Source organism: Bos grunniens, chromosome 2 (assembly GCF_055505025.1).
Source record: "Bos grunniens cultivar Pamir isolate PY7600 chromosome 2, Bosgru_T2T1.0, whole genome shotgun sequence".
Lineage (NCBI taxonomy): Eukaryota > Metazoa > Chordata > Mammalia > Artiodactyla > Bovidae > Bos > Bos grunniens.
The window spans coordinates 30,281,082-30,301,916 of record NC_141166.1 but is presented as its reverse complement, the minus strand read 5'-3'; the positions used below and the strand labels follow the sequence as shown (position 1 = coordinate 30,301,916).

The following is a 20,835-nucleotide window of genomic DNA, read 5'->3' as shown; positions in this document are numbered from 1 at the left end:
AAGCTCTATACATGTCACTAACATAAATCACAAAAGACAAATATTATCTCCAAAAAATGCGCTTTACAAGTTGTTCTTTTAACTAGAAGTCTCCTTCTTTTCCCCAAGTTATTGGACTTTCTAAAAGGTCTAAAAGACATTTCTAAATAGGCAGAGTTAATGACTAAGAAAGAAAAAAAAATATTTCATACCTATTTTCTAATAACCCTGATCTAAGAGGTGTGGATGTAGATGTCAAAGAGGGAATTGTCCGGGCAGGAGTTACTCCATTTCCTGCTGCAGCCTTAATCGATCCTCTACTTGGATTACCAAGAACTTTTCGAAATGGAGTATCATCTTTAGTTTCCAAACTTCCTCTTTTTGAAGAGACCTATAAGAATAGAGTTTAACATAGGTAATTTTTCACATTAATTGGCATATGTTTAGACCAGTGATCCTCATATACGGAATTTTTAAAAAAATATCCACAACTGGAGACCCATCTCCAGAGATTCTAGCCTATCCGGTCTGGGGGTAAGCTCCATTCATCAGTACTTCTTTTTTTAAAGAACATTAGGTGATTCTAATCAGTGTCAGATATTGAGCTTGACATGTATTTTCCTATAGTACTCTTGTAAGCTTAGAAATTCCACAGCATACCTAGAAGCAGAAAAGAATTTGCTCTGAATTACTGATTAAAAAAAAAGAAAATAACTTCACAGACATAAGAGCCACATGAAAGTAGATCTGTAAGAAAGAAAATCCAATTATGAGTAATTTAAAGTGAGCTTCCCTGGTGGCTCAGCTGGTGAAGAATCTGCCTGCAATATGGGAGACCTGGGTTCAATCCCTGGGTTAGGAAGACCCCTTGCAGAAGTACATGGCAACCCACTCCAGTATTCTTGCCTGGAGAATCCCCATACACAGAGGAGCCTGGAGGGCTACAGTCCATGGGGTCACAAAGAGCTGGACACGATTGAGCGACTAAGCACAGCACATTACGTCAAAGTGACATAAATGTGAGAAAAAGGAGCAACAATGACATTTGGTTGCCACAATTTAAAAGCCAAGTCACATGTACAGCATATGATTTTTGAGGGGGTTAGTATGGAGAAATGAAACAAATACATATAATGATGGGGAGATTGAAGGTGAGACAGAACCTACTGGCAGAAGATGAATCAAAGAGTCTACCCCAAAACACAGCAAAAATATTCAGAGAGAATACACACTTTAACTCTATGGAAAATTTCTAATTACTTTCCACAGAATTATAATCTTAGAATAAAAAAAAAGAATCTGAGGTCATCTGGATGAATGATTTAAAAAGCTGATTTTCAAATGGATAATTGATTCTCAAGATTAAAAAAAAATCAAAACACTATTATAAAAGCCATATACTGAGAAGTCTCTTTTATCACCCCAATGTCATTCACTCAGTTCTTCTACTTCCCATCCTCCTACACCTTGTAAGTATTCTACATTTTTAAGGAAATGAAAATCAGTATTTTATTTTTCTAGTTACACAAGTGGTAGCATGCTATATGCATACCGTTTTGCATATTTTTCAACCTTTTTTGACCATGACCCCACAGTGAGAAATATTCTACATCACAACCCATTATACATACATACAAATAAAACAGAAAATTTCGAAAACCAGTACTTATCCTTACTGTGTAGAATATGTTCTCTATTATTTTCTATTCTATTTAATGGTAGTCACAACCCACAAAATTGATTTTATAATCCCACTATTAATAGAAATCATTATTTGTGAAAGTATAAATATTTGCTTCTGCTAGATGCATTAACACTTACAGTTTAAATATTCTAACACTTTAAATTTCTACCTGTAAATGGATGAACCTCAAAGTAATTATGAGTGAAAAACCCAAACAAAAAATTATACACTGATTCCACTTATATAAAACTCTAGAAAAATGCAAAGTAATCTAGAGTGACAGAGAGCAATTCACTCATGGCTTAGGGATAGGGGCCGGACAGGGAGCTGGAGAGAAGGATTACAAAGGGGGATGAAGAAGCTTTCAAGGGCTATGGCTATGTTCATTACGTTGATTATGGTGATGATTTTGCAGGTACATACATAAATCAAAACATATCAAACCACACACTTTAAATATGTGCAATTTACTGGATATCAATCATAACTCAATTAAAATGTTAAAAAAAAAACAAAAAACACTCAACTTGTAAAAAGAAACTAACAAAAAGAAACCTTATTCACTGATTGCTTAATCCAGTAAATGGTTTAAGTAATCAACCCATCTCTACACAGTCAAACAGAATTCATTACTTACAGGACAGTTTCAAAGTTTCTCTATACACCTGGTTTACCTTTGTAAGACAAATTAAGAGAGACATAGGACTGCTAAGGTGCAATAGTGCAACGTAAGTCTCAGGACTGGCTGAATATTTATCAAAGAAAAATTATTAAAAAGCAAATAGAAGACCCAACAAATCAGTCTAATATCATATAGTATAGGTAAAGTTCATAATGTAGAACAGACTCAAAAAAGCATCAAAGAAATAGCAACGGCAAATATTTACAGGGTTTAGTGGTATTGGGGGCTAAGCATTTTTATAATACGCATTATTTCACAGCAACGCTTAAAGTATTTTTGCTGTCTCAATTTTACAGATGGGTACTAAGGCTTGAGATACTTAAGGAGGAGCTTCTCCAATGGCCTATAACTAGTAAGAGGCAGCACCAAAACTCAAACCCACATCTAACTTCAAAGCTATGTTTTCAAAAACTACACTGTGATAAATTTCAGGTATGTGGAAAGTATCCTTGTGATAATGCCAGAATTATTAGACATTACAATCTAAATTCTACTTCCTGCAACTACCTTATAGAATGTCTAAGATTATCATCTTAAAAAAAAGCTAGAAAGATTCAAATGAACATACCTGATTGTCTGAATAAGAAAGCTGCCTGTTGGTTTCCTTCTGTGAGGTCCTGCTGCCCAGAATAGCTCCAAAACTACCAGAACCCTGAGAAGGTTTCATGGCTGGTAGGGGGAAAAAAAAATCCAATCAATTACTTGAACTAAGAGATTTGTCATTATTATTATTTAATACTAAGGAAACAGAAACAGGAAAAATAAAACAAATCTAAGTGCTTATCTAACAGAAAATAATTCTGACATGTACAGTAACAATTTAGAGCTGGGATCAATCAAAAAATTAAGTAACAATGCAAAAACTTGGAAGTATGTAATGGAAGGATAAATTTTTGAACGCCAGAAATTCTCCTGTATAAACATTTAGTAATTAACACTATAGCAAAGTCAGTCAGTGAACTAACTTTGGACACTGGATGCTAAGCACATGTCAGAACCAGTGACCAACATACTTTTAATAATGCATACCCCAAAACTTTCGAAGTTCAGCAAACAGAATAAGTGGCTTTTTTCCTAAAGAAATCAATGCTAGTTTAAAGGACATGCAAGGTAATGTATAAATATGGATTTTTATATACTTAAAAAAGTATTTCAAGGGAATTTCCTGGCAATTCAGTGGTTAGGACTCCGTGCTTCCATTGCCAGTGGCCCTGGCTGGGGAACTCAAGATCTCATAAGCTGCAGGTGGCCAAAAAAAACCCCCAGTAGTCTATATTTTAATTTTGTTAATTCCCCATTGAAGATCATTTAGAATGTTTTAATTTAGAAACATTGCAAATAATGCCAAACATCTTTTTACATATCTTCTTGCACTACTGCAACAATTTTCATAGGATAAAATTCCTTAGAATAAGAATTGTTGGAAAAAAAAAAAAGAATTGTTGGGATAAAGGATGTACAATTTTAAACTAAATTGATACTACCACTATTCCTCAAAAAAAAAAAATCTCCAAGCTCCTACCAAGTATATTAGAATATCTTGCCTCCCCTCACACTACTGCCAAGGTGATAAGAATTTGATTTGTTTAATTATTGGTGAAGCCGAGAATTTTTTCACATTTATGAAACACTTGCTTTTCTTCCTGAGTTTTCCTATATGTCTATTTCTCTACTGAACTGTCTTTTTCTTACTGATTTCGAAAGTCGGTATTATAGAGTTCGTTAATGTAAGTCACACCGATATTTGATAGGTACACAGTAAAATTTAGCAATATTAACTATCACTGTGACTAATACTTTCATCTTTTCTTCTTTCCTTATCACAGAGATCATTTAAATTTTTTACACAGTCCAAGTTATTAATCTTTTCCTTTATTGATTCTGGTTTTATGTCATACTCAGAAAGGTCATTCCCACTCACATAATATGTTAAAATCCATTCTACTCTTCTAATAATACTTTTATCACTTTTTTTTAACACTGAAATCTTTGATCAGTGTAAAATCTATTTAGATGAAGGAGTAAGATAAGGACTCAGTTTTACTATCTTCTTAAATGGTTAGCTAGTTGTCCTATTTATAGACAACACTGTTCATCAACCATTAGTCTTTTTCCCATTGATTTCAAACACCACATATTATACTTTAAATGTTTCAAAGTGTTCTTATATTCATTAACTTACACTTTTGGGGCAGTTACGGCAACTTAAACCTAAAAGATTAGAACAACTTGCCTAAGAGTACAGAATAAGTTAAGTCTACAGCTAGTCACTCTAAAAGCCATAATGACTTACTGTGTACCTATCAAATATCGGTTGTGACTTACATTAATGAACTCTAATTTTTTATTAAGCACTGAAATTAAGGTAAGAAAACACTCATTTTAGAGATGAGGAAACTGAAACTCATTTATTAAAGGAACTGCCCAAAATTGCATAGGATATAATAAGCAGGGCTAGGATTCAAACCCAAATCTGTTTAGGTCCAAAGTGTTTTTCCATTACACCATGTTGTTCAGACTCAAATCTGGGCCCCAGTCTGCTGTGCTTTCCACTCTAATGCATTCAGAGACATACTTTCTTAAATATGTCAATTTTTAAAACAGTGGTTCAATTAATATGATGGAATAAAACAAAAATGTAAACAAAATAAAACAGAAAATAATAAACAGAAAATAAAATAATAAACAGAAAATAAAAATAAAACAGAAATGTAGACATAATCCCTAACATATTCTAAAACTTTTAAATGGCACTCAACTCAATTCTAAAATTCAGTATTTAGAAAACTGACATGGTTCATTCAGATTTGGTAACATGAACACATGATGAATATGAACCAAATGACAAACAACCATAAAAAAAAATTTTTAAACAATAGTTTATCAAACAGTGATTAAATTCAAGCAAAGAGGCACTGCTACATCTTTATTTTCTAAATGTTTTTAATGTGTTATATTTGTTAAAAAAAAACTCAGCAGTTTTTTAACTATAAAATACCAGTAATAGCAAAGTTACTGATGATGACAGAGCTGGACAGTAATAAAAATAAGAGTGAAAAACTCATTTTGAGCAACAGATTACTCCTAAAATGATGCTTATAAATATGTGTTCTTTAAAATCAAAACATTTTACATGAAAGGGGTTGGAGAAGTAGGGGAATCTGATCACACTTCTTGAATTTCTATGGTACTTTCTGTTTTTATAGAAAAATAAAACCTCAGAAAAAGTTTCATATAAAAAAGCAACTATGTAACATTTATGTAACAAGGTAAGTTTTCCCAAATGTAATTTAAATCCTACTCGTTCCTTAGACACACACTCTTCTGTGGAATCCTTAAGGTGTTCTACATAAACAATCATGTCATCTGAGAACAAAAACAAATTTACTTCTTCCTTTTCAATTTGGATTCTTTTCATTTCTTTTTCTTGCCTAAGTGCTCTGCCTAGGACTTCCAGTATTATGTTGAATAGAAGGGGTAAAAGAGGTCATCCTTGCCTTGATTCTGATTTTGGAAAACCTTTCAGTTTTCTATCACGGAGCTATTGGCTTTTCATATAAGGCACTTATTATGTTGAGGTAAGATGGATTCCTTAAATTCCAACTTTGTTGAGTGCTTCCATCATGAAACAAAGTTAAATTTTATCAAATGCTTTTAATGCATCAAGATGATCATGTGGTTTTTGTCCATCATTCTGTTAAATTTGATGTATCACACTGCCAGATTTTCCCATATCTTAAACTATTCTTGCATTCCAGAAATAAATCCCACTTGGTCATGGTGTATACTCCCTTCAGTGTGATGTTGAATTAGGTCTCCTAGTATTGTATTGTTGGGAGAAGGCAATGGCACCCCACTCCAGTACTCTTGTCTGGAAAATCCCACGGACAGAGGAGCCTGGTAGGCTGCAGTCCATGGGGTCGCTGAGGGTCGGACACGACTGAGCGACTTCACTTTCACTTTTCATTTTCATGCACTGGAGAAGGAAATGGCAACCCACTCCAGTGTTCTTGCCTGGAGAGTCCCAGGGACGTGGGAACCTGGTGGGCTGCCGACTATGGGGTCACACAGAGTCAGACACGACTGAAGTGACTTAGCAGCAGTATTGTGTTGAAATTTTTGCATCAATATTCAAGAGGGATACTGGCCTACAATCTAGTAATATTTTTTATAACTGCTAATGTTAGACCCTCGGATGATTAGTGCTTACCTGCATTAAGCCTGTTTTGATGGACTGCATCTAGAAACAACCTCATTTCCTCTGCATCCTTACTTGGTACTTTATCAATTGACAAGAAGCTGTTATCTTGTAGAGTTAACATTAAGCGGCTTTGCTTTGCTCCACTGGGTCGAAGCACCACATTTTTAATGTTATGACTTAGCTGATCAACACAAAAGGAAGAGTACCATTAAAAATGAATTATAATGAAGCATAATAAGTTGTATAATGAACGCTAAAGTTTATACGTTCTAAGATACATTTCTTACTCTTTCCCATATTAGTTTTTTTTTCCTTAACCCAATCAAAAAGAGTTTCCATTTCTTGATACATTTAAATCAAAGACTTCACTTCTAGGAGAGGCAAACACTATTAAAATTTTACAGAGTAATCCTAACACTCTTGACTTTTTTGGTAGAAACTGCATATTTTCAGGTATAGTTACAAAAACAAAGAAGTTAATTTTCTAAGCCTTGATGGTAATACCATCACCAGTTTAGAAAGTCATATTGGATTAGAGGCTTTTTTGCTTTTTAAACAAAAGCTTATAAAATATCTAGGAAGTGGTTTATGTAGTTGCAATGAAAAAGGATATTCTGATCCAAACTATAATCCTGAAAAGAATTCTATTTCTCAAAAACACATCAACATAAACCTTTACCTACATTAGAACATCTTTTTTTTTTTTAAAAAAAACTATCTAAGCAGGCTCACTTAACTTTCAATCACAAAGCTCATAAGTTCCCTGGAACTCTCTTAGCTTGCTTCTCCCACTCCCCAGAACTGGTTCAGTACTTCTCTTATACTCTTCCAGACTCTGGATATATGCTATTAAGTGATAACTTTTATTTTTTCTTGAATGAAATTTTTCCAAGACTAAATCAATAAATCTTGAACTTTATCTTAATAATTCTCACAACCAGTCATCCTTATTTTCTAACATTCTCCCTCAGCAGGCATATACAGAGGTTTCTAAAGTTGCCTTTTGCTGAAGACATACCCTCTGAACAGCATAAAGAAAGAAGTAAAAGCATCTCACAATTTTTAAAATTAGGGATAATTGACCTTGTGACATTACTTTGTCAACAAAGGTCCGTCTAGTCAAGGCTATAGTTTTTCTAGTGGTCATATATGGATGTGAGAGTTGGACTATAAAGAAAGCTGAGGGCAGAAGAATTGATGCTTCTGAACTGTGGTGTTGGAGAACACTCTTGAGAGTCCCTTGGACTCCAAGGAGATCCAACCAGTCCATCCTAAAGGAGATCAGTCCTGGGTGTTCACTGGAAGGACTGATGTTGAAGCTGAAACTCCAATACTTTGGCCACCTGATGCGAAGAACTGACTCATTTGAACAGACCCTGATGCTGGGAAAGATTGAAGGCAGGAGGAGAAGGGGACCACAGAGGATGAGATGGCTGGATGGCATCACCAATACAATGGACATGAATCTGGGTAAACTCCAGGAGTTGGTGATTGACAGGGAGGCCTGGCGTGCTGCGGTTCATGGGGTCACAAAGAGTCGGACACAACTGAGCGACTGAACTAAACTGAACGGATCTTACAACAATTTTTAGATAAAGATGAAAAAACAATTTACCAGACTTAATTTATATTTCAAATTTAAATGACAGGTTTTAGACTCAAGCAGGTCTTTCCCTCACCTCCAAAATCTAATGAGTTAAATCTTGAAATCTCTTGAAATCTGTATTTTCTTCCTTTTGCTTCTTTCACTATCTTATCCTTTGCTCTATGTAGCTCTTAGCCTCTACTACTGCCATTCACTCTCCACTGTGCATTTACTTTAAAATAATTTTCTGGTTTCCTGAATGTTGATTCACACTAGCATGTGTCTGTACATTATAGAAATCATCTTCACCTTAACTTCACTGTGTCTAGCAAATTCTTATCTATCCTTTAAATCCTCAGAGCACAAAACACTTCCTTCTTTATGTTACATCAGTATCTCTGAGGTATCTTTACAGATGAGAATGCATTTGGTTACTCTTAAGTTTGAGAGGAAAAGTGCCTCACTCAGCTCTGTATTCTTAGCCCAGTACCCATCACAGTAAGCTACAGGTGGTTAACAAATGAATGCTGAATGCAAAACTGATCTAGAACTGAGATGAAAAGTTTAATCACAGGTAGACTCATCATGCTTCTCAAGATCTATGTTTGCTTAAGTATTTAAATATTTACTGAGTGCTAATTTGAGTTGAGGACTGAAAGACTGAATCTCTGTTTTAAAAAAAATCTTTCATTGAGATGGTCATATGTATATGAACGTGGTAGAAACTATTGTTTCTATTACCCATGTCACCACCTACAATCTATTTAAGAATACTTTTGATACATAAAATCATAACCAATTTATTTTCAATAGTTTAAAAGCAAAAATTAATAGAAACTTTACTTCAGCTCAAGTTCTCAAGCATAAAGTTTTATAAATTAGTCTTCAAAAGAGTACTTTAGAATATTACACTTTTATATAATCTAATTAACAAATATAGCATTTTTAAGTGTAGAAAATGTAAGGCGTTAAATTCAACTCATATCAACAGAAGTAATTCTTGGCTGTACAAGACAGAATTGAAAACAAAATTATTTTTTACAGTGATAAAATAACGAGGTCCTTCAAAAGTTAACAGAAGAGGGACTTCCCTGGTAGTCCAAAGGTTAAGAATCTGCCTTATAATGCAGGGGACTCGGGTTTGATCCCTGGTCAGGGAACTATGATCCCACATGCTGCAAAGCAAACTAAGCCTGCACACCAAAACTAAAGAATCTCTGCACTGCAACAAAAGACCCTGCATGATGCAATGAAGATCTTGTGCTGCAATTAAGACCCAATGCTGCCAAATAAACAAATAATTTTTTTTAAAAAGTTAACAGAAGCAAACGGCTATAAGAATGACCCTGAATATCATCCTTGAATGGTCCATACCACAACCTTTGGCAGGATTAATTAGGAAGACGAAATTAAAAAGACACTAATGAATCCTATTAAAAGCTAATACTAAATAGTGATGAATTTATCACATATGTTGGTTGCCGGGGGGTGGGGACATAACTACATAACTGAAGTTATCCTAATGTGGTTTTAAAAATAGCTTAGACAGTATCCAGACTCAGTTTCTCCCAGCTTCCTGTTCCCACCAGTTTCTTTTCAACAATGGTGACTACTTCCTACTCTTTATTATACACCATCAACAGTTCTGCTGAATAATTTTTAACAGTATTAGTGACCTGAAAATTAAACAAATAGTAATCTAGTAGGGGTACTATGATACTTAGTGTGGCAGAGAATAGCTGTTCACTAAAGGATGTGATTTGAAGGTCTATTCCAAATCAAAATTTGGTAATACCTGAAATATCCTTGGAATCCCTCCAGTATTGTAGTGAACTACTAGGCTGACTTTATTCTCTTTTTCCACAACTTCAAAGGATCCTTCTTTCCATTTTGTAATCCCAGTCTGCATACTTCGAATTCTGATAGGGCCATGTATCTTCAGAGGAGACATATTTTCTTTAAAAATAAATTGCTTCTAGCCAAATTAAAAAGAAAAAATACACCTTCACCTGACAGAGTCTAAGGAAGAAAAATAAAATAAAATAATAAGTTACAACTTACTAGTGATTAAAACAAGAGTTTGAAAGAGAACATTTAATGAATCATCATATGTCTTTTCCTCCATTTTCAATAAACTACCTTTTATTAAATATCCTCAAAGGCTCTGATTAGCTGGATAGCACTGGTAAGAAGAACAAATGAAGGAGTCACTCATGTTCAGTGACTGAATTTACCCACCTTATATTTTTTCTGTACATGCTCTCTCCTTAGCCATGTACCTGAGTCCATTTAGTGTCTAAATTTTGCATTTTGCAGCATTACCAACTATGACAATCAGGAATACTAAAGATCCCATTCTCAATTTGAGTGCCCATGGCAATATGGCCAACTTTTACCTTCCTTCATGATTTCAAATATAAGTAAAAAAAAAAATTCAGTCAGCTGATTCCATTCTTTAGAATTGAGTTCCTATTGAAACATCAAATTGTATCACCTAAGCATATCCACATGTATAAAACATATTATATGAATAAATAATTGTGAGAATCATCAAATTAATTTAACCTCAACAACTACATTATTTGAGAAAACCATTTATTCTCTAGGGAAAACTAACCAAAAAACCCCTCTCCCTAAGATCCACCTACCATTTATGTTTAACTCTACCATTCCTGGAAAGAATTTTTACCAATTTTATCTTTCACAAATATTCAAATTTCCCAAGTGAACTTCTGATACTTATAGATATGACAGAATGTCTATGACTCTTAAAACTAGCTTAACAGATGTCAGCAAGTAAATACAATTAAACAGCAGAAAATGATTATCAAATAGTGTGTGATACACATATATGCGATCAAATAAAATTGAAGCAAAATTTACACTACAGCCTTCAAATCTCTAGAAACATGGCCTCTAATACAGATTCTTGTTTATAATTTAATAAGTTAAAAACCATTAAACTTTGCCTCTGCCTAAACAACTCAACTAGAAAAGCTAAAAACAGTAATATATGTACAAAGGAAAAACATACTAGATCTAGGTATCAGGAGCCAGCTCCGTCACTTACTAACTTTTAACTTACCTTTCCTCACCACTAGTTTTCTCAGTTGTAAAATAGCAATGCTATAGTGTTGCAGAATTAAATGAAATAGTGCTAAAACTCATTAGGCACTCAATAGACAGCAGCTTCAATATGAATGAAATTAGTGTCCACTTTCTGAATTTATTCCTTGTCTGCAACACGTCTTTCTCCAAAGATCGCAGACAAGTAACTTGTTAACAACGGTCACCAACTCACTGTCTATAGAGGCTAAACAGGTGACACAAACGATTTAGACAGGCAAAATATGAACACTTCTATTCAAATCTAGCCAGCTTTGCCATGAACCCAGCATTACCAGATCATCTAATTCTTCAAGAAAATGAAATCAAATTTTTATGTCAAACTGCCCATTTTAAATTCTGGACAATGAATTCAAAATTTCAAATCAAACAAAACCCACTCTAGAGGTTAAGATATAGACTGGAGAACCCTAGTTCAAGGCCCCTAGGTGCTATATATCAAACAACTAGGAATAAATTTAAAGAGAGATAATGAAAACACTTTGAATTGTTTAAGGTGTTTTACATTGTAAGTCCTCTAGTATTATTCAGTGATTGAACTTTTTGAGTGCCTAATTGTGGCCAGATTTATATACTCTAATTAGCTGGGTGTATGAATCCATCAGAGTAATAGAGGCCACTATTGTTCACAGACCTGTTTGTTAATGTGACATTTTGTTCCAACTAGTAACTACAAAATCAGCAGTGTGTTTGTAATGCCCTTTTTTTTTTTTTACAATTAATAATTTAATGCTTTACTGCTTGGATATAGCCTTGAGATTTTTTCCACTCTGTCTCATAGCACTGCCAAGAATATGTGATCCCTCTCCTACTCCAGTTGTCCATGCCAGAAACATGAGTTATCTTTAACACCTCTCTTTATGATTATTAGTATTGGACTGGAAATGCAAGGTAAAGTTGTCAATTTAACCTCTATATACCTTCCAGACATCTTCATAATGAACTTCAGATCAACTCACATCACTATCCACAAAATCATTCAACAGCTCCCCATGAGGGATGCAGTCCATCGGGTCACAAAGAGTTGGACATGACTGAGCAACTGAGCACAACACAGTACATGCCCTCACAATAAAATCTGACATAAACACCCTTCATGATTCAAGCCCTGCTTACCTCTCTAACCCCAATAAACTCCAAATTCAGCCACCTAAACTATTTATAATTTTCCTTAAAAAGGCATATATTCTCATGCCACTATACCTTTGCACACACTGTGGTCTACATCTGGAGGATTTTTTACCTACTCTCCCCATCCTCCCCTTTTAAATTCTCCTGGCTATAAAATCAAAACTCAATTTAGATATTATCTTCTCTAAGAAGCCCTTTCTAGCTATCTTTCAATTATTCTCTCATCCCATATACACACGGAGAGCATTTAATGCTTTGCTCTTCTGCTGTACCGTGCATTTACCTCTAGTAGAGCATTCATCACATTGTATTATAAACTATCTATTTACCTCTTTGTCTCTCTCTTCTATGTGGGATAAAAGACAGGCCCAACTGTCCTAGACTTATCAGTTGGGGTATGATGGATGTTGAGAAGCTCACCCCAGTGCTCCCTACAGAGAGCCGCCAAATGAAAATGGAAAACTCTGTTATTTGAAGACAGGGAATATGTTCTTTATCTTTGCATCCCTACTAGGACAGTGTCTGGCACATAAGAAACCACGTCATTATTCAAGAATAATAAATCAGCACAATCAATTTTATCATTTTACAGTTGAAATATACAGCAGCAGATACTAGAACCATAAATCCCTTTTATATGGCCAGTATAGGATTAAATTTATTAAGCTCTTTATGGGAGCATCCTTCTGTACTGTATATCTCATTCTTTGAAAACTACTTCCAGGCTTTTTCTATGTGCATCTGAATTTCTCCTAAATGCAAAGCTGTCCACATATCAATGAGAAAAACAAGAATATGCAGTTAGAGAATGATTAAAACAAAAAACATTAGCAAACTTGTCTAAACTGGGATTCACATAATCTACTGCTCAATGAAGAAACTATACTTTAAGAGACTTATCAAATTATCTCATCTTTTCTTATACATTTAGGATGTCAAATTATAAGGGAATAGTTAAAACCCCATTGTCTCAGTGTTTTCCTTACAGACCAAAAAGTAAATAAAGGACACTGACCTTGAATTCCTCCAACAAAAACATATTTTTAAAAATTAGATTATTTAACAAGATTTGGAGATAAAGATTTCAAAGTTCAATAAAGCATGTAAGAAAAAACTTTATTGGTTACTTTTGTTTCCCTCTATAATTCTCTCTACATGTAATACATGATTTCTCTAGATGTAATTCTCAAATATTCTGATGATGAGTTTTGGTTAAGTGTATAAAATTTTACTTCAGATATTGAACATTTTCCTTTTTTTTTTTCAGATATTGAACATTTTCTTAACCATTTCTACTAGTAATCTCTTTCTTCTAAGAGAAAAACCTAAAAGGTACAAGACATAAAATTGGCAGAATCAATACAATTTTTTCTTAACGTCTCTCTCAATCCAGTCCATTGTCTGCTCTTGCACTAAATGAGTTAACTGCATTTACTTTTGTACACTGATCATATTATCAGTTTGCCCTATTTGGTTAAGAGAAAAAAACACTAAGTTTCCCTTCAAGTATCTAGCATGATCCAGTAACAGTTCAACTTTCTATGAACCTAACAAAGACAAGGTTTCATTAAACTCTGTAATGCTAATTCACTGTCAAAGTGATATTAGGAAGACAAAGTACAAGAAAAACCAATTATTCTTTAGGTATATCCAAAGAGATTTGCTTTTCCCTAAATTTCTTCATCATTTTTGAAATCACTCTTCAATTCTGAGCCATCTGTGAAAGCTCAATAACATTGGCAAAAATGTTTTTATACCCTTTACAGTTATTTAAATGCTCTTATTTCAGGTACTGCTTTGAAAATATTCTTATGCAGAGGGTATTCTGTGGTTTAAGAAAACATGCAAAAACACAAAAATTACTGCTACAAAATAGAAGAAAATGGTCAGTTCTTGCTAGTTAGCATACTCTTGGAAACATATATATCCAAAATAAAAACATTACTTACTTTTCAGAGACTTTTACTGAAAAACCCTATGTAATAACAGTTCACCTTTATTCTGATCCTTGTGCCAAAGGCAATGCACTCTTCTTGGGGAACTACTCATATTCTGCAGCTATGCCAGTTCTCCAGGTGCCATCAACTCAGCTAAAGGAAATATAAGTGTGCCTTTTTAAAAAAAAATCTCATTTACAAAATTACAATTTTCAAAAAGTGCTCATTTACACAACAAAGATTAACCTTCTATTTAAAACTCACAAACTACTAAAAACATTTAAAGTATAATGCTCAAGATACACTTGTACACATACCCCTCACCCCGCCCACACACACAAACTCAACAACTTTAGGAATATATCTGCTGTGCAAAATGAGGGACTCCCAGAGCCTGCACCTATTTGGTTTATGTTATTCCTGTTACATTTTGAAACTAAAAAGGCAGTATTTCTTTTGTTAACTTTACAAACATTGTTACATATCATGGTTTTAAATCTTAAAACACCACTTCCAAAAGATGTTGATACAAATTTCAAAAGGTGGGTAAACTTGGTTTTTACTTTTCTTTTAAAACTAAATTTATGGGCTTGTTTCTCAAATTTAGGCCTCTTAAAAGCCTCAACTTTCCCTGAAGTTCTTTACCCAAACTTTTCTATCTTATTAACTGTTACAACATCAACTCTAAACTCCTTTGTTCACTTGGTAAAAAAATCATTTATTGAGTTACTCCAATTTGATGGCACTATGGTAGGGACACAAATGTGAACATGACACAGTCCAAGTCCTCTTTAAGAGATTTCCCAGACTTTCCTGCATTTGTCTTTCCACTGTCATTTAGGCAAAAAAAAAAAAAAAATCTCTGCATCAGATTTAGCCTTGTTCTTATTTATTTCAAACAGTCATTCATCACTACCACCCTAATTCAGAAACACATCACTTTGCTAATCCTTTCCACCTAATATTTATTACGCAACATTTACTAAGCACAGTATGAAGCACCACACATGCAATATTTCATAATCCTTACAATAATCCTGAAGAACAGGGATTATTAATATCACTAATTTACAAATGAGGAAACTGAGGCTTAGATTAGGTAATTTATCCATGGTTACTTAAGAGTCAGTAAGAGACATACCAGAACTCATGTTTTTAACTGCTACCATACTACATCCTCAAAGGTTTGTAACAACCACTTTCCAGTCTTCATTCTCTCAAGATTTTTCTATCCAACAAATCCTTTATCCTATAATAACCTTTTCTAAGGACTTTTAAAAAATCTCTTACCAACTCAGGTGGTGCTAGTGGTAAAAAACCCACCTGCCAATGCAGGGGACGTGGGTTTGATCCCTGTGTTGGGAAGATCCCCTGGAGGAGGAAATGGCAACCCACTCTGGCATCCTTGCCTGGAAAATCCTATGGACAGAGGAGCCTGGCAGGCTACAGTCCATGGGGTGGCAAAGAGTCAGACACGACTGAATTGACTTAGCACACCAACTAAATCGTGCACAAGTTCTCTCAACTTTCTCTCTCAAGGGGAAGGGGGAGATGGAGGGGACCTGTCTTATTTTCTTTTTTACTCCAACAAAACAACAGGTACTTAGTAAATCCTAAAATACTTGCTACTGAGGCTAATTCCCCTCCCAAACATTAAAAAAATTTTTTAATCTTATTGTGGTAAGAATATTTAACATGAGATCTACCCTCTTAACATTTAAGTGTACAATACAGCTTTGTAACTATAGGTACAATGTTGTACAGCTTATCTTTAGAACTTATTCGTCTTGCTTAATTGAAACATTCTCCCAAACATTTTAACAGCTCATCACTACCTATCAAATCCAAATGCTTCTGTGTTTGGCACTCCTATTTTTAATTTTCTATTTTTCTACACAAATTTTGTTCTACACACTGCTGCTGCTGCTGCTGCTGCTAAGTCGCTTCAGTCGTGTCCAACTCTGTGCGACCCCATAGACGGCAGCCCACCAGGCTCCCCCGTCCCTGGGATTCTCCAGGCAAGAATACTGGAGTGGGTTGCCATTTCCTTCTCCAGTGCTTGAAAGTGAAAAGTGAAAGCGAAGTTGCTCAGTCGTGTCCGACTCTTAGCGACCCCACTGACTGCAGCCCACCAACTTCTCCGTCCATGGGATTTTCCAGGCAAGAGTACTGGAGTGGGGTGCCATTGCCTTCTCCGATTCTACACACACAACTTATTAAATTTTGGTATTCTCTTCCATAACCACCACCAGCCACTTACTTAAACATGAAATTTTCCTTTATGTATTTTTGGAAACTTCTTTACTGGTCTCGCAGTTTAACCTGTTGTTAAAATATGTAAATCACTGCTTTGATTTCTAAGGGCTTTCTTTCCTAAAATGAGCCATAAAACTAATGCACAAAGAGAGAAAATTGTGTGGTAGCTGAAAATAAAGAGAGAAGCTGATCTTAATGAAATTTTTCTTCAATTCAAAGAATCTAAAACCTGAATGATTCTATGATCTAGGAACAGGTAATATTGCCCAAAGAGGTAAACTTTGTCTTTTTGCATCTTTTGTCTGTGGAGTGAAAAAAGGTGCTTGTCATCAGATGACAAAAATATCAGTAAGCTGGTGTTTCCCAAAGACATGATGGTTCTTCTAGCAAGCTCCAATTTACTTATTCATTTCAACAAATTCTTGAGAAATAGAAATGAAATAATTTCTAAACCATATTCTAGAAGATAGACTTTAAATAATCACACAAGTAAATATATAATTAAAAGTACTGAATATGGTATAAAGTTCAGGGCATCGTGAGAAATTATCACAGGGTACCTAATTTAGGATTGGGTAGGGGGATACACAGAGAAGGCAATGGCACCCCACTCCAGTACTCTTGCCTGGAAAATCCCATGGATGGAGGAGCCTGGTAGGCTGCAGTCCATGGGGTCTCGAAGAGTCCGACACGACTGAGCAACTTCACTTTCACTTTTCACTTTCATGCACTGGAGAAGGAAATGGCAACCCACTCCAGTGTTCTTGCCTGGAGAATCCCAGGGACGGGAGAGCCTGGTGGGCTGCCGTCTATGGGGTCGCACAGAGTTGGACATGACTGAATCGACTTAGCAGCAGCAGGGGGATACAGGTTGGAAGTACCACTTCAGATGAAAATTGAGAGATAGTCATTCTGGAACAGTCCATAACCACACATGCAAAGGTTCTGTGGTGGGAAATAACTTGGTGTAACTAAGCAAATGAAAAGCATTGTGGTTGGAGTTTAGTGAGCGAGATGAAGTGGGAAAGAATCAGGTTATGCGGAATCTTACACAACGTAGTAAACATTTTGAATTTTACCCTAATGTAATAAATATTTAGTCATGGGAAATCCACTGAAGGTTTTTAAGCAGACAAATGACATGTTACTGCTAAATGGAAAAGTGATGTGTTTTGTTTGGGTTTGGGAAGGACAGTGACAGAAGCAAGAATGAAAGAAATTAGAACCAGACAGGACGGTATTGAAGTGATTCAGCTTATAACAACAATTACAATAATAGTTAATACTCACTGGCTATTTATTTTATGTAATGTGCTTACCATGGTTATTTCATTTAATCCTTTTAGCAGTCCAACAAGGTGATCATTCCCATTTTACAAATGAGAATATAAGGAACATTAAGTCCAGGTGAAAAAGTGTTGTGGCTTGAATTACAAAAGTGATAATGAAAATGTACAGAAATAGATCCAAGACACATAATGGAAATACAATAAATAGAATCTGAAGAGGGTACAGATACATGGGATGGCGAGAAGTCAAGAATGGTTTTCAAGGTTCTAGACTACGTAAATGGAAATACCACTTAATAAAATGGGATACTGGAAGATAACACATTTAGGTATGGAGAGGAGACTGGTTTCAGGTTTGTTCTTTTGAAACTCCTAAGGAAAAAAAAAATCAAATTAAGATGTCCAGCAGTTAGCTATTTAGACTTTGAGCTGAAAACAGAGGAAACACACTGGAAATAAAACTTCTCAAGTCATCTGTTGTTGTTAAGTCACTAAGTCTGTGTCCAACTCTTTGCAATTCCATGGACTGCAGCACACCGGGCTTCCCTGTCCTTCACCATCAACATACAGGTAGAATCTAAAGCTTAGGGTGGAAGGGAACAGTAAAAGGAGAACAAGACTGCACCCAGATATCCATTTTATTCCATCAAACATCTCTCACTATGATCATCGATTACTTTGATGTCAACAGGCTTTTCAGTCCTCATTTATCTTTCAACAGAATTCAATATTATTGACAACTTCTTTCACCTTTTCTGCAAAACTTGTACTCCTCTATCAGGTACTAAACACCAAGAATCTCTCAGCGCTCCATCCTAGGTCCCTTTCCTTTTTAGCAATGCACTCTCCTCAGGCAATTTCATCCACATCCATGGCTTCAATTACTATCAACATGGCAGATGATGTCTATATATATATATATATATATATACACACACACACACACATATTTATCTATGCACCCAGCTTACAACTAAGCTCCAACCCCAGTATAATCCAATTGCCTACTTGACATCCTCTGTTCAGACAGCTCTTCCAGTTAGAGGCATGTCAGACACTGCCACCCCCAAGAGGCATTTACACAGAGCCTAAATTTTGAAAGGATTACAAAACCACCCACAGACCAACTTTCTAGACAGAGGATTTTGTCATCAATTATTATTTCCTTTCACAGATCATGACCTAAAATAGGTAAACGTGACAACCTGATTTGATGGCTAGAGATGGGGAACAACCAAAGGCACGAAAAAACTATATAATCCATGCCTTAGAGTGAAAGATGACTAGGAGAGAGGTGAAGAATAGCCAAGAAAGTGAAACAGTATCATATCCCAAGGCCCGATGGACAAGCGGCAACGGAAGTCACCTGAAGAGATAGCAGGCCTCGCTAAGGTGCGAATGACGGACAACGACAGCCCCCAGCAAAGAGGGGCCAGGTTCGGGTCACGGGGGGAGCGAGTGACAGTAAAGACCCGGTCAAAGGAGAGGAAAAGCCTGGGGGAACACCCAAGTGGAGTACCTGTGCGGCGACAGACGGCGTCGAGGGAATGGGGGCGGGCTGAACCGCAGCCGGTGAACTCCAGAAGAGTGAACGCCGAGTGGGCGGACCGCACGGGGCGAGAAGTGAGGGGGGGGGGGGCAGGGTAAAACGGCTCCGTTGAGACGCTCGCCGGGCCCGCCTTACCTGTACCTGCGAGTCGGAGCTTTGGACAGGCCTGCCGGAAGCACGGAGTACGCGTGGAGGGGGAGGAGCTGGGGGTCACGAAGGAAGGGATACCGGGTACGGAGAGGGGCCGCTCACTCCCCCAGTTAGGGAGAGCGGCTGATGGCGGGAACTGTGACCACACGCAAACACGCACGCACGCACGCACACCCGACGCGACCAGGAGAAGCGCGTGCGCGCAAGCCTGGAAACTCCGCCCCCTCTACGCCCTCTCCCCGCCCCAGTACCGGGCGAAATCACGCCGAGGTAGCCCCGCCCCTGCCCTGACCATAGTACGCACGCGCACTTTCTACTTCACGCACTTTTTCGCTTTCCTACCATTTCCCTCCTACAGAGTCGAGTTGGGCATGCGCACTAGTTGTCCTCCCGGACTGCCTGGTTTTTCCCGCCCTTCACTGGCCTCCGGAGGAAGGTCAGAGTTCACGCCCCTCTCTGGAGATACCTGCTCCAAGCCGGGGATGGGGGAGACTAGCAGGAGGCGGGTGTCCTTCTGGTCCTGAAACTTATGGGACAAAACAGACTCGAGGATTGTTAACTCCAGAAGCTGGGGGGGCGGGAAGAGGTTGTGTGGGCGGGGTCAGAGGTGAAAGGTCAGAGGGCTGCGGAGGGGGCGGAGCGAGCCGGAGGCGGATGGCGGCTGCGGCGTGTCATCATCTTCGGCGGCTGAGGTGCTGAAGCTGGGACGCGGCTTGGCGCGTCCGGCAGTGGGAGGAGAGCGGCGTCCGCTCCCAACATGCACAGTCTGGCGACGGCTGCGGTAAGTGACTGGGCCCCCGGCTTGGGCCCCAAACATCTTCTCAGCCCCGCGTTTCGGCCTTCTGTCCTAACTCCCTGTGGCAGGCTGAGAGTCCTCCAGCCCTCAACCTGCGAGCACCCGGCCCCGCTCCTCGCTGAGCTTGGCTGTGACAGAGCCGGCCCCCACTCTCCCCGCCGGCCGGCTCTCGCGGCCTCTGGCTCCCTGTAGCGCGTACTTTTTCGGCCCCGGGGCCTGGTCGCGCGGCTGGACCGCCTCGCTTGCGGCCCAGAGGGGCCATTCATTGATTCATTGCTCTACCAACAGTTTTAGGCCGCCGTTTGCGTGCTTGGCGTTGGCGGGGGCGAGGGGACTTCCGAGGTGCATCTGACCCTCCCTGCCTAGCCACATCGCGGTGGGGAGGAAATGGCTTCTAGCTCAAACCACTTGCTTTACAAAGATACAAAATCCGAAACCTAAACAACTGACTAGTTAGGATGTCTGACTTA

The 20,835-nt window shown here is 37.3% G+C and overlaps 2 protein-coding genes across 14 annotated transcripts in view; one reads left to right on the top strand and one right to left on the bottom strand.

Moving 5' to 3' along the window:
- The window catches only part of USP37 (ubiquitin specific peptidase 37), an 86,045-nt gene extending 65,869 nt beyond the window's left edge, over window positions 1-20,176 (bottom strand). For 2 of the 13 annotated variants that reach the window (XM_086339998.1, XM_086340049.1), the window contains exons 1-6: window positions 19,390-20,132; window positions 14,338-14,478; window positions 9,927-10,150; window positions 6,556-6,727; window positions 2,914-3,014; window positions 192-370 (exon numbers count right to left, since the gene is read on the bottom strand). In XM_086339998.1, the coding sequence (XP_086196124.1) occupies window positions 192-370; window positions 2,914-3,014; window positions 6,556-6,727; window positions 9,927-10,082 (608 nt within the window). In that variant the 5' untranslated portion in view covers window positions 10,083-10,150; window positions 14,338-14,478; window positions 19,390-20,132. Of the gene's footprint in view, window positions 1-191; window positions 371-2,913; window positions 3,015-6,555; window positions 6,728-9,926; window positions 10,151-14,337; window positions 14,479-19,389 lie in introns of all 13 variants that reach the window. The other 11 variants (XM_086339987.1, XM_086340039.1, XM_086340005.1 and 8 more) reach the window with 9 other exon arrangements.
- A 34-nt stretch (window positions 20,177-20,210) lies between these two features.
- Window positions 20,211-20,835, top strand: part of CNOT9 (CCR4-NOT transcription complex subunit 9) — a 32,401-nt gene continuing 31,776 nt past the window's right edge. Inside the window, exon 1 of the mRNA XM_086340311.1 lies at window positions 20,211-20,350. Within this exon, the coding sequence (XP_086196437.1) occupies window positions 20,327-20,350 (24 nt within the window). The 5' untranslated portion in view covers window positions 20,211-20,326. The remainder of the gene's footprint in view (window positions 20,351-20,835) is intronic.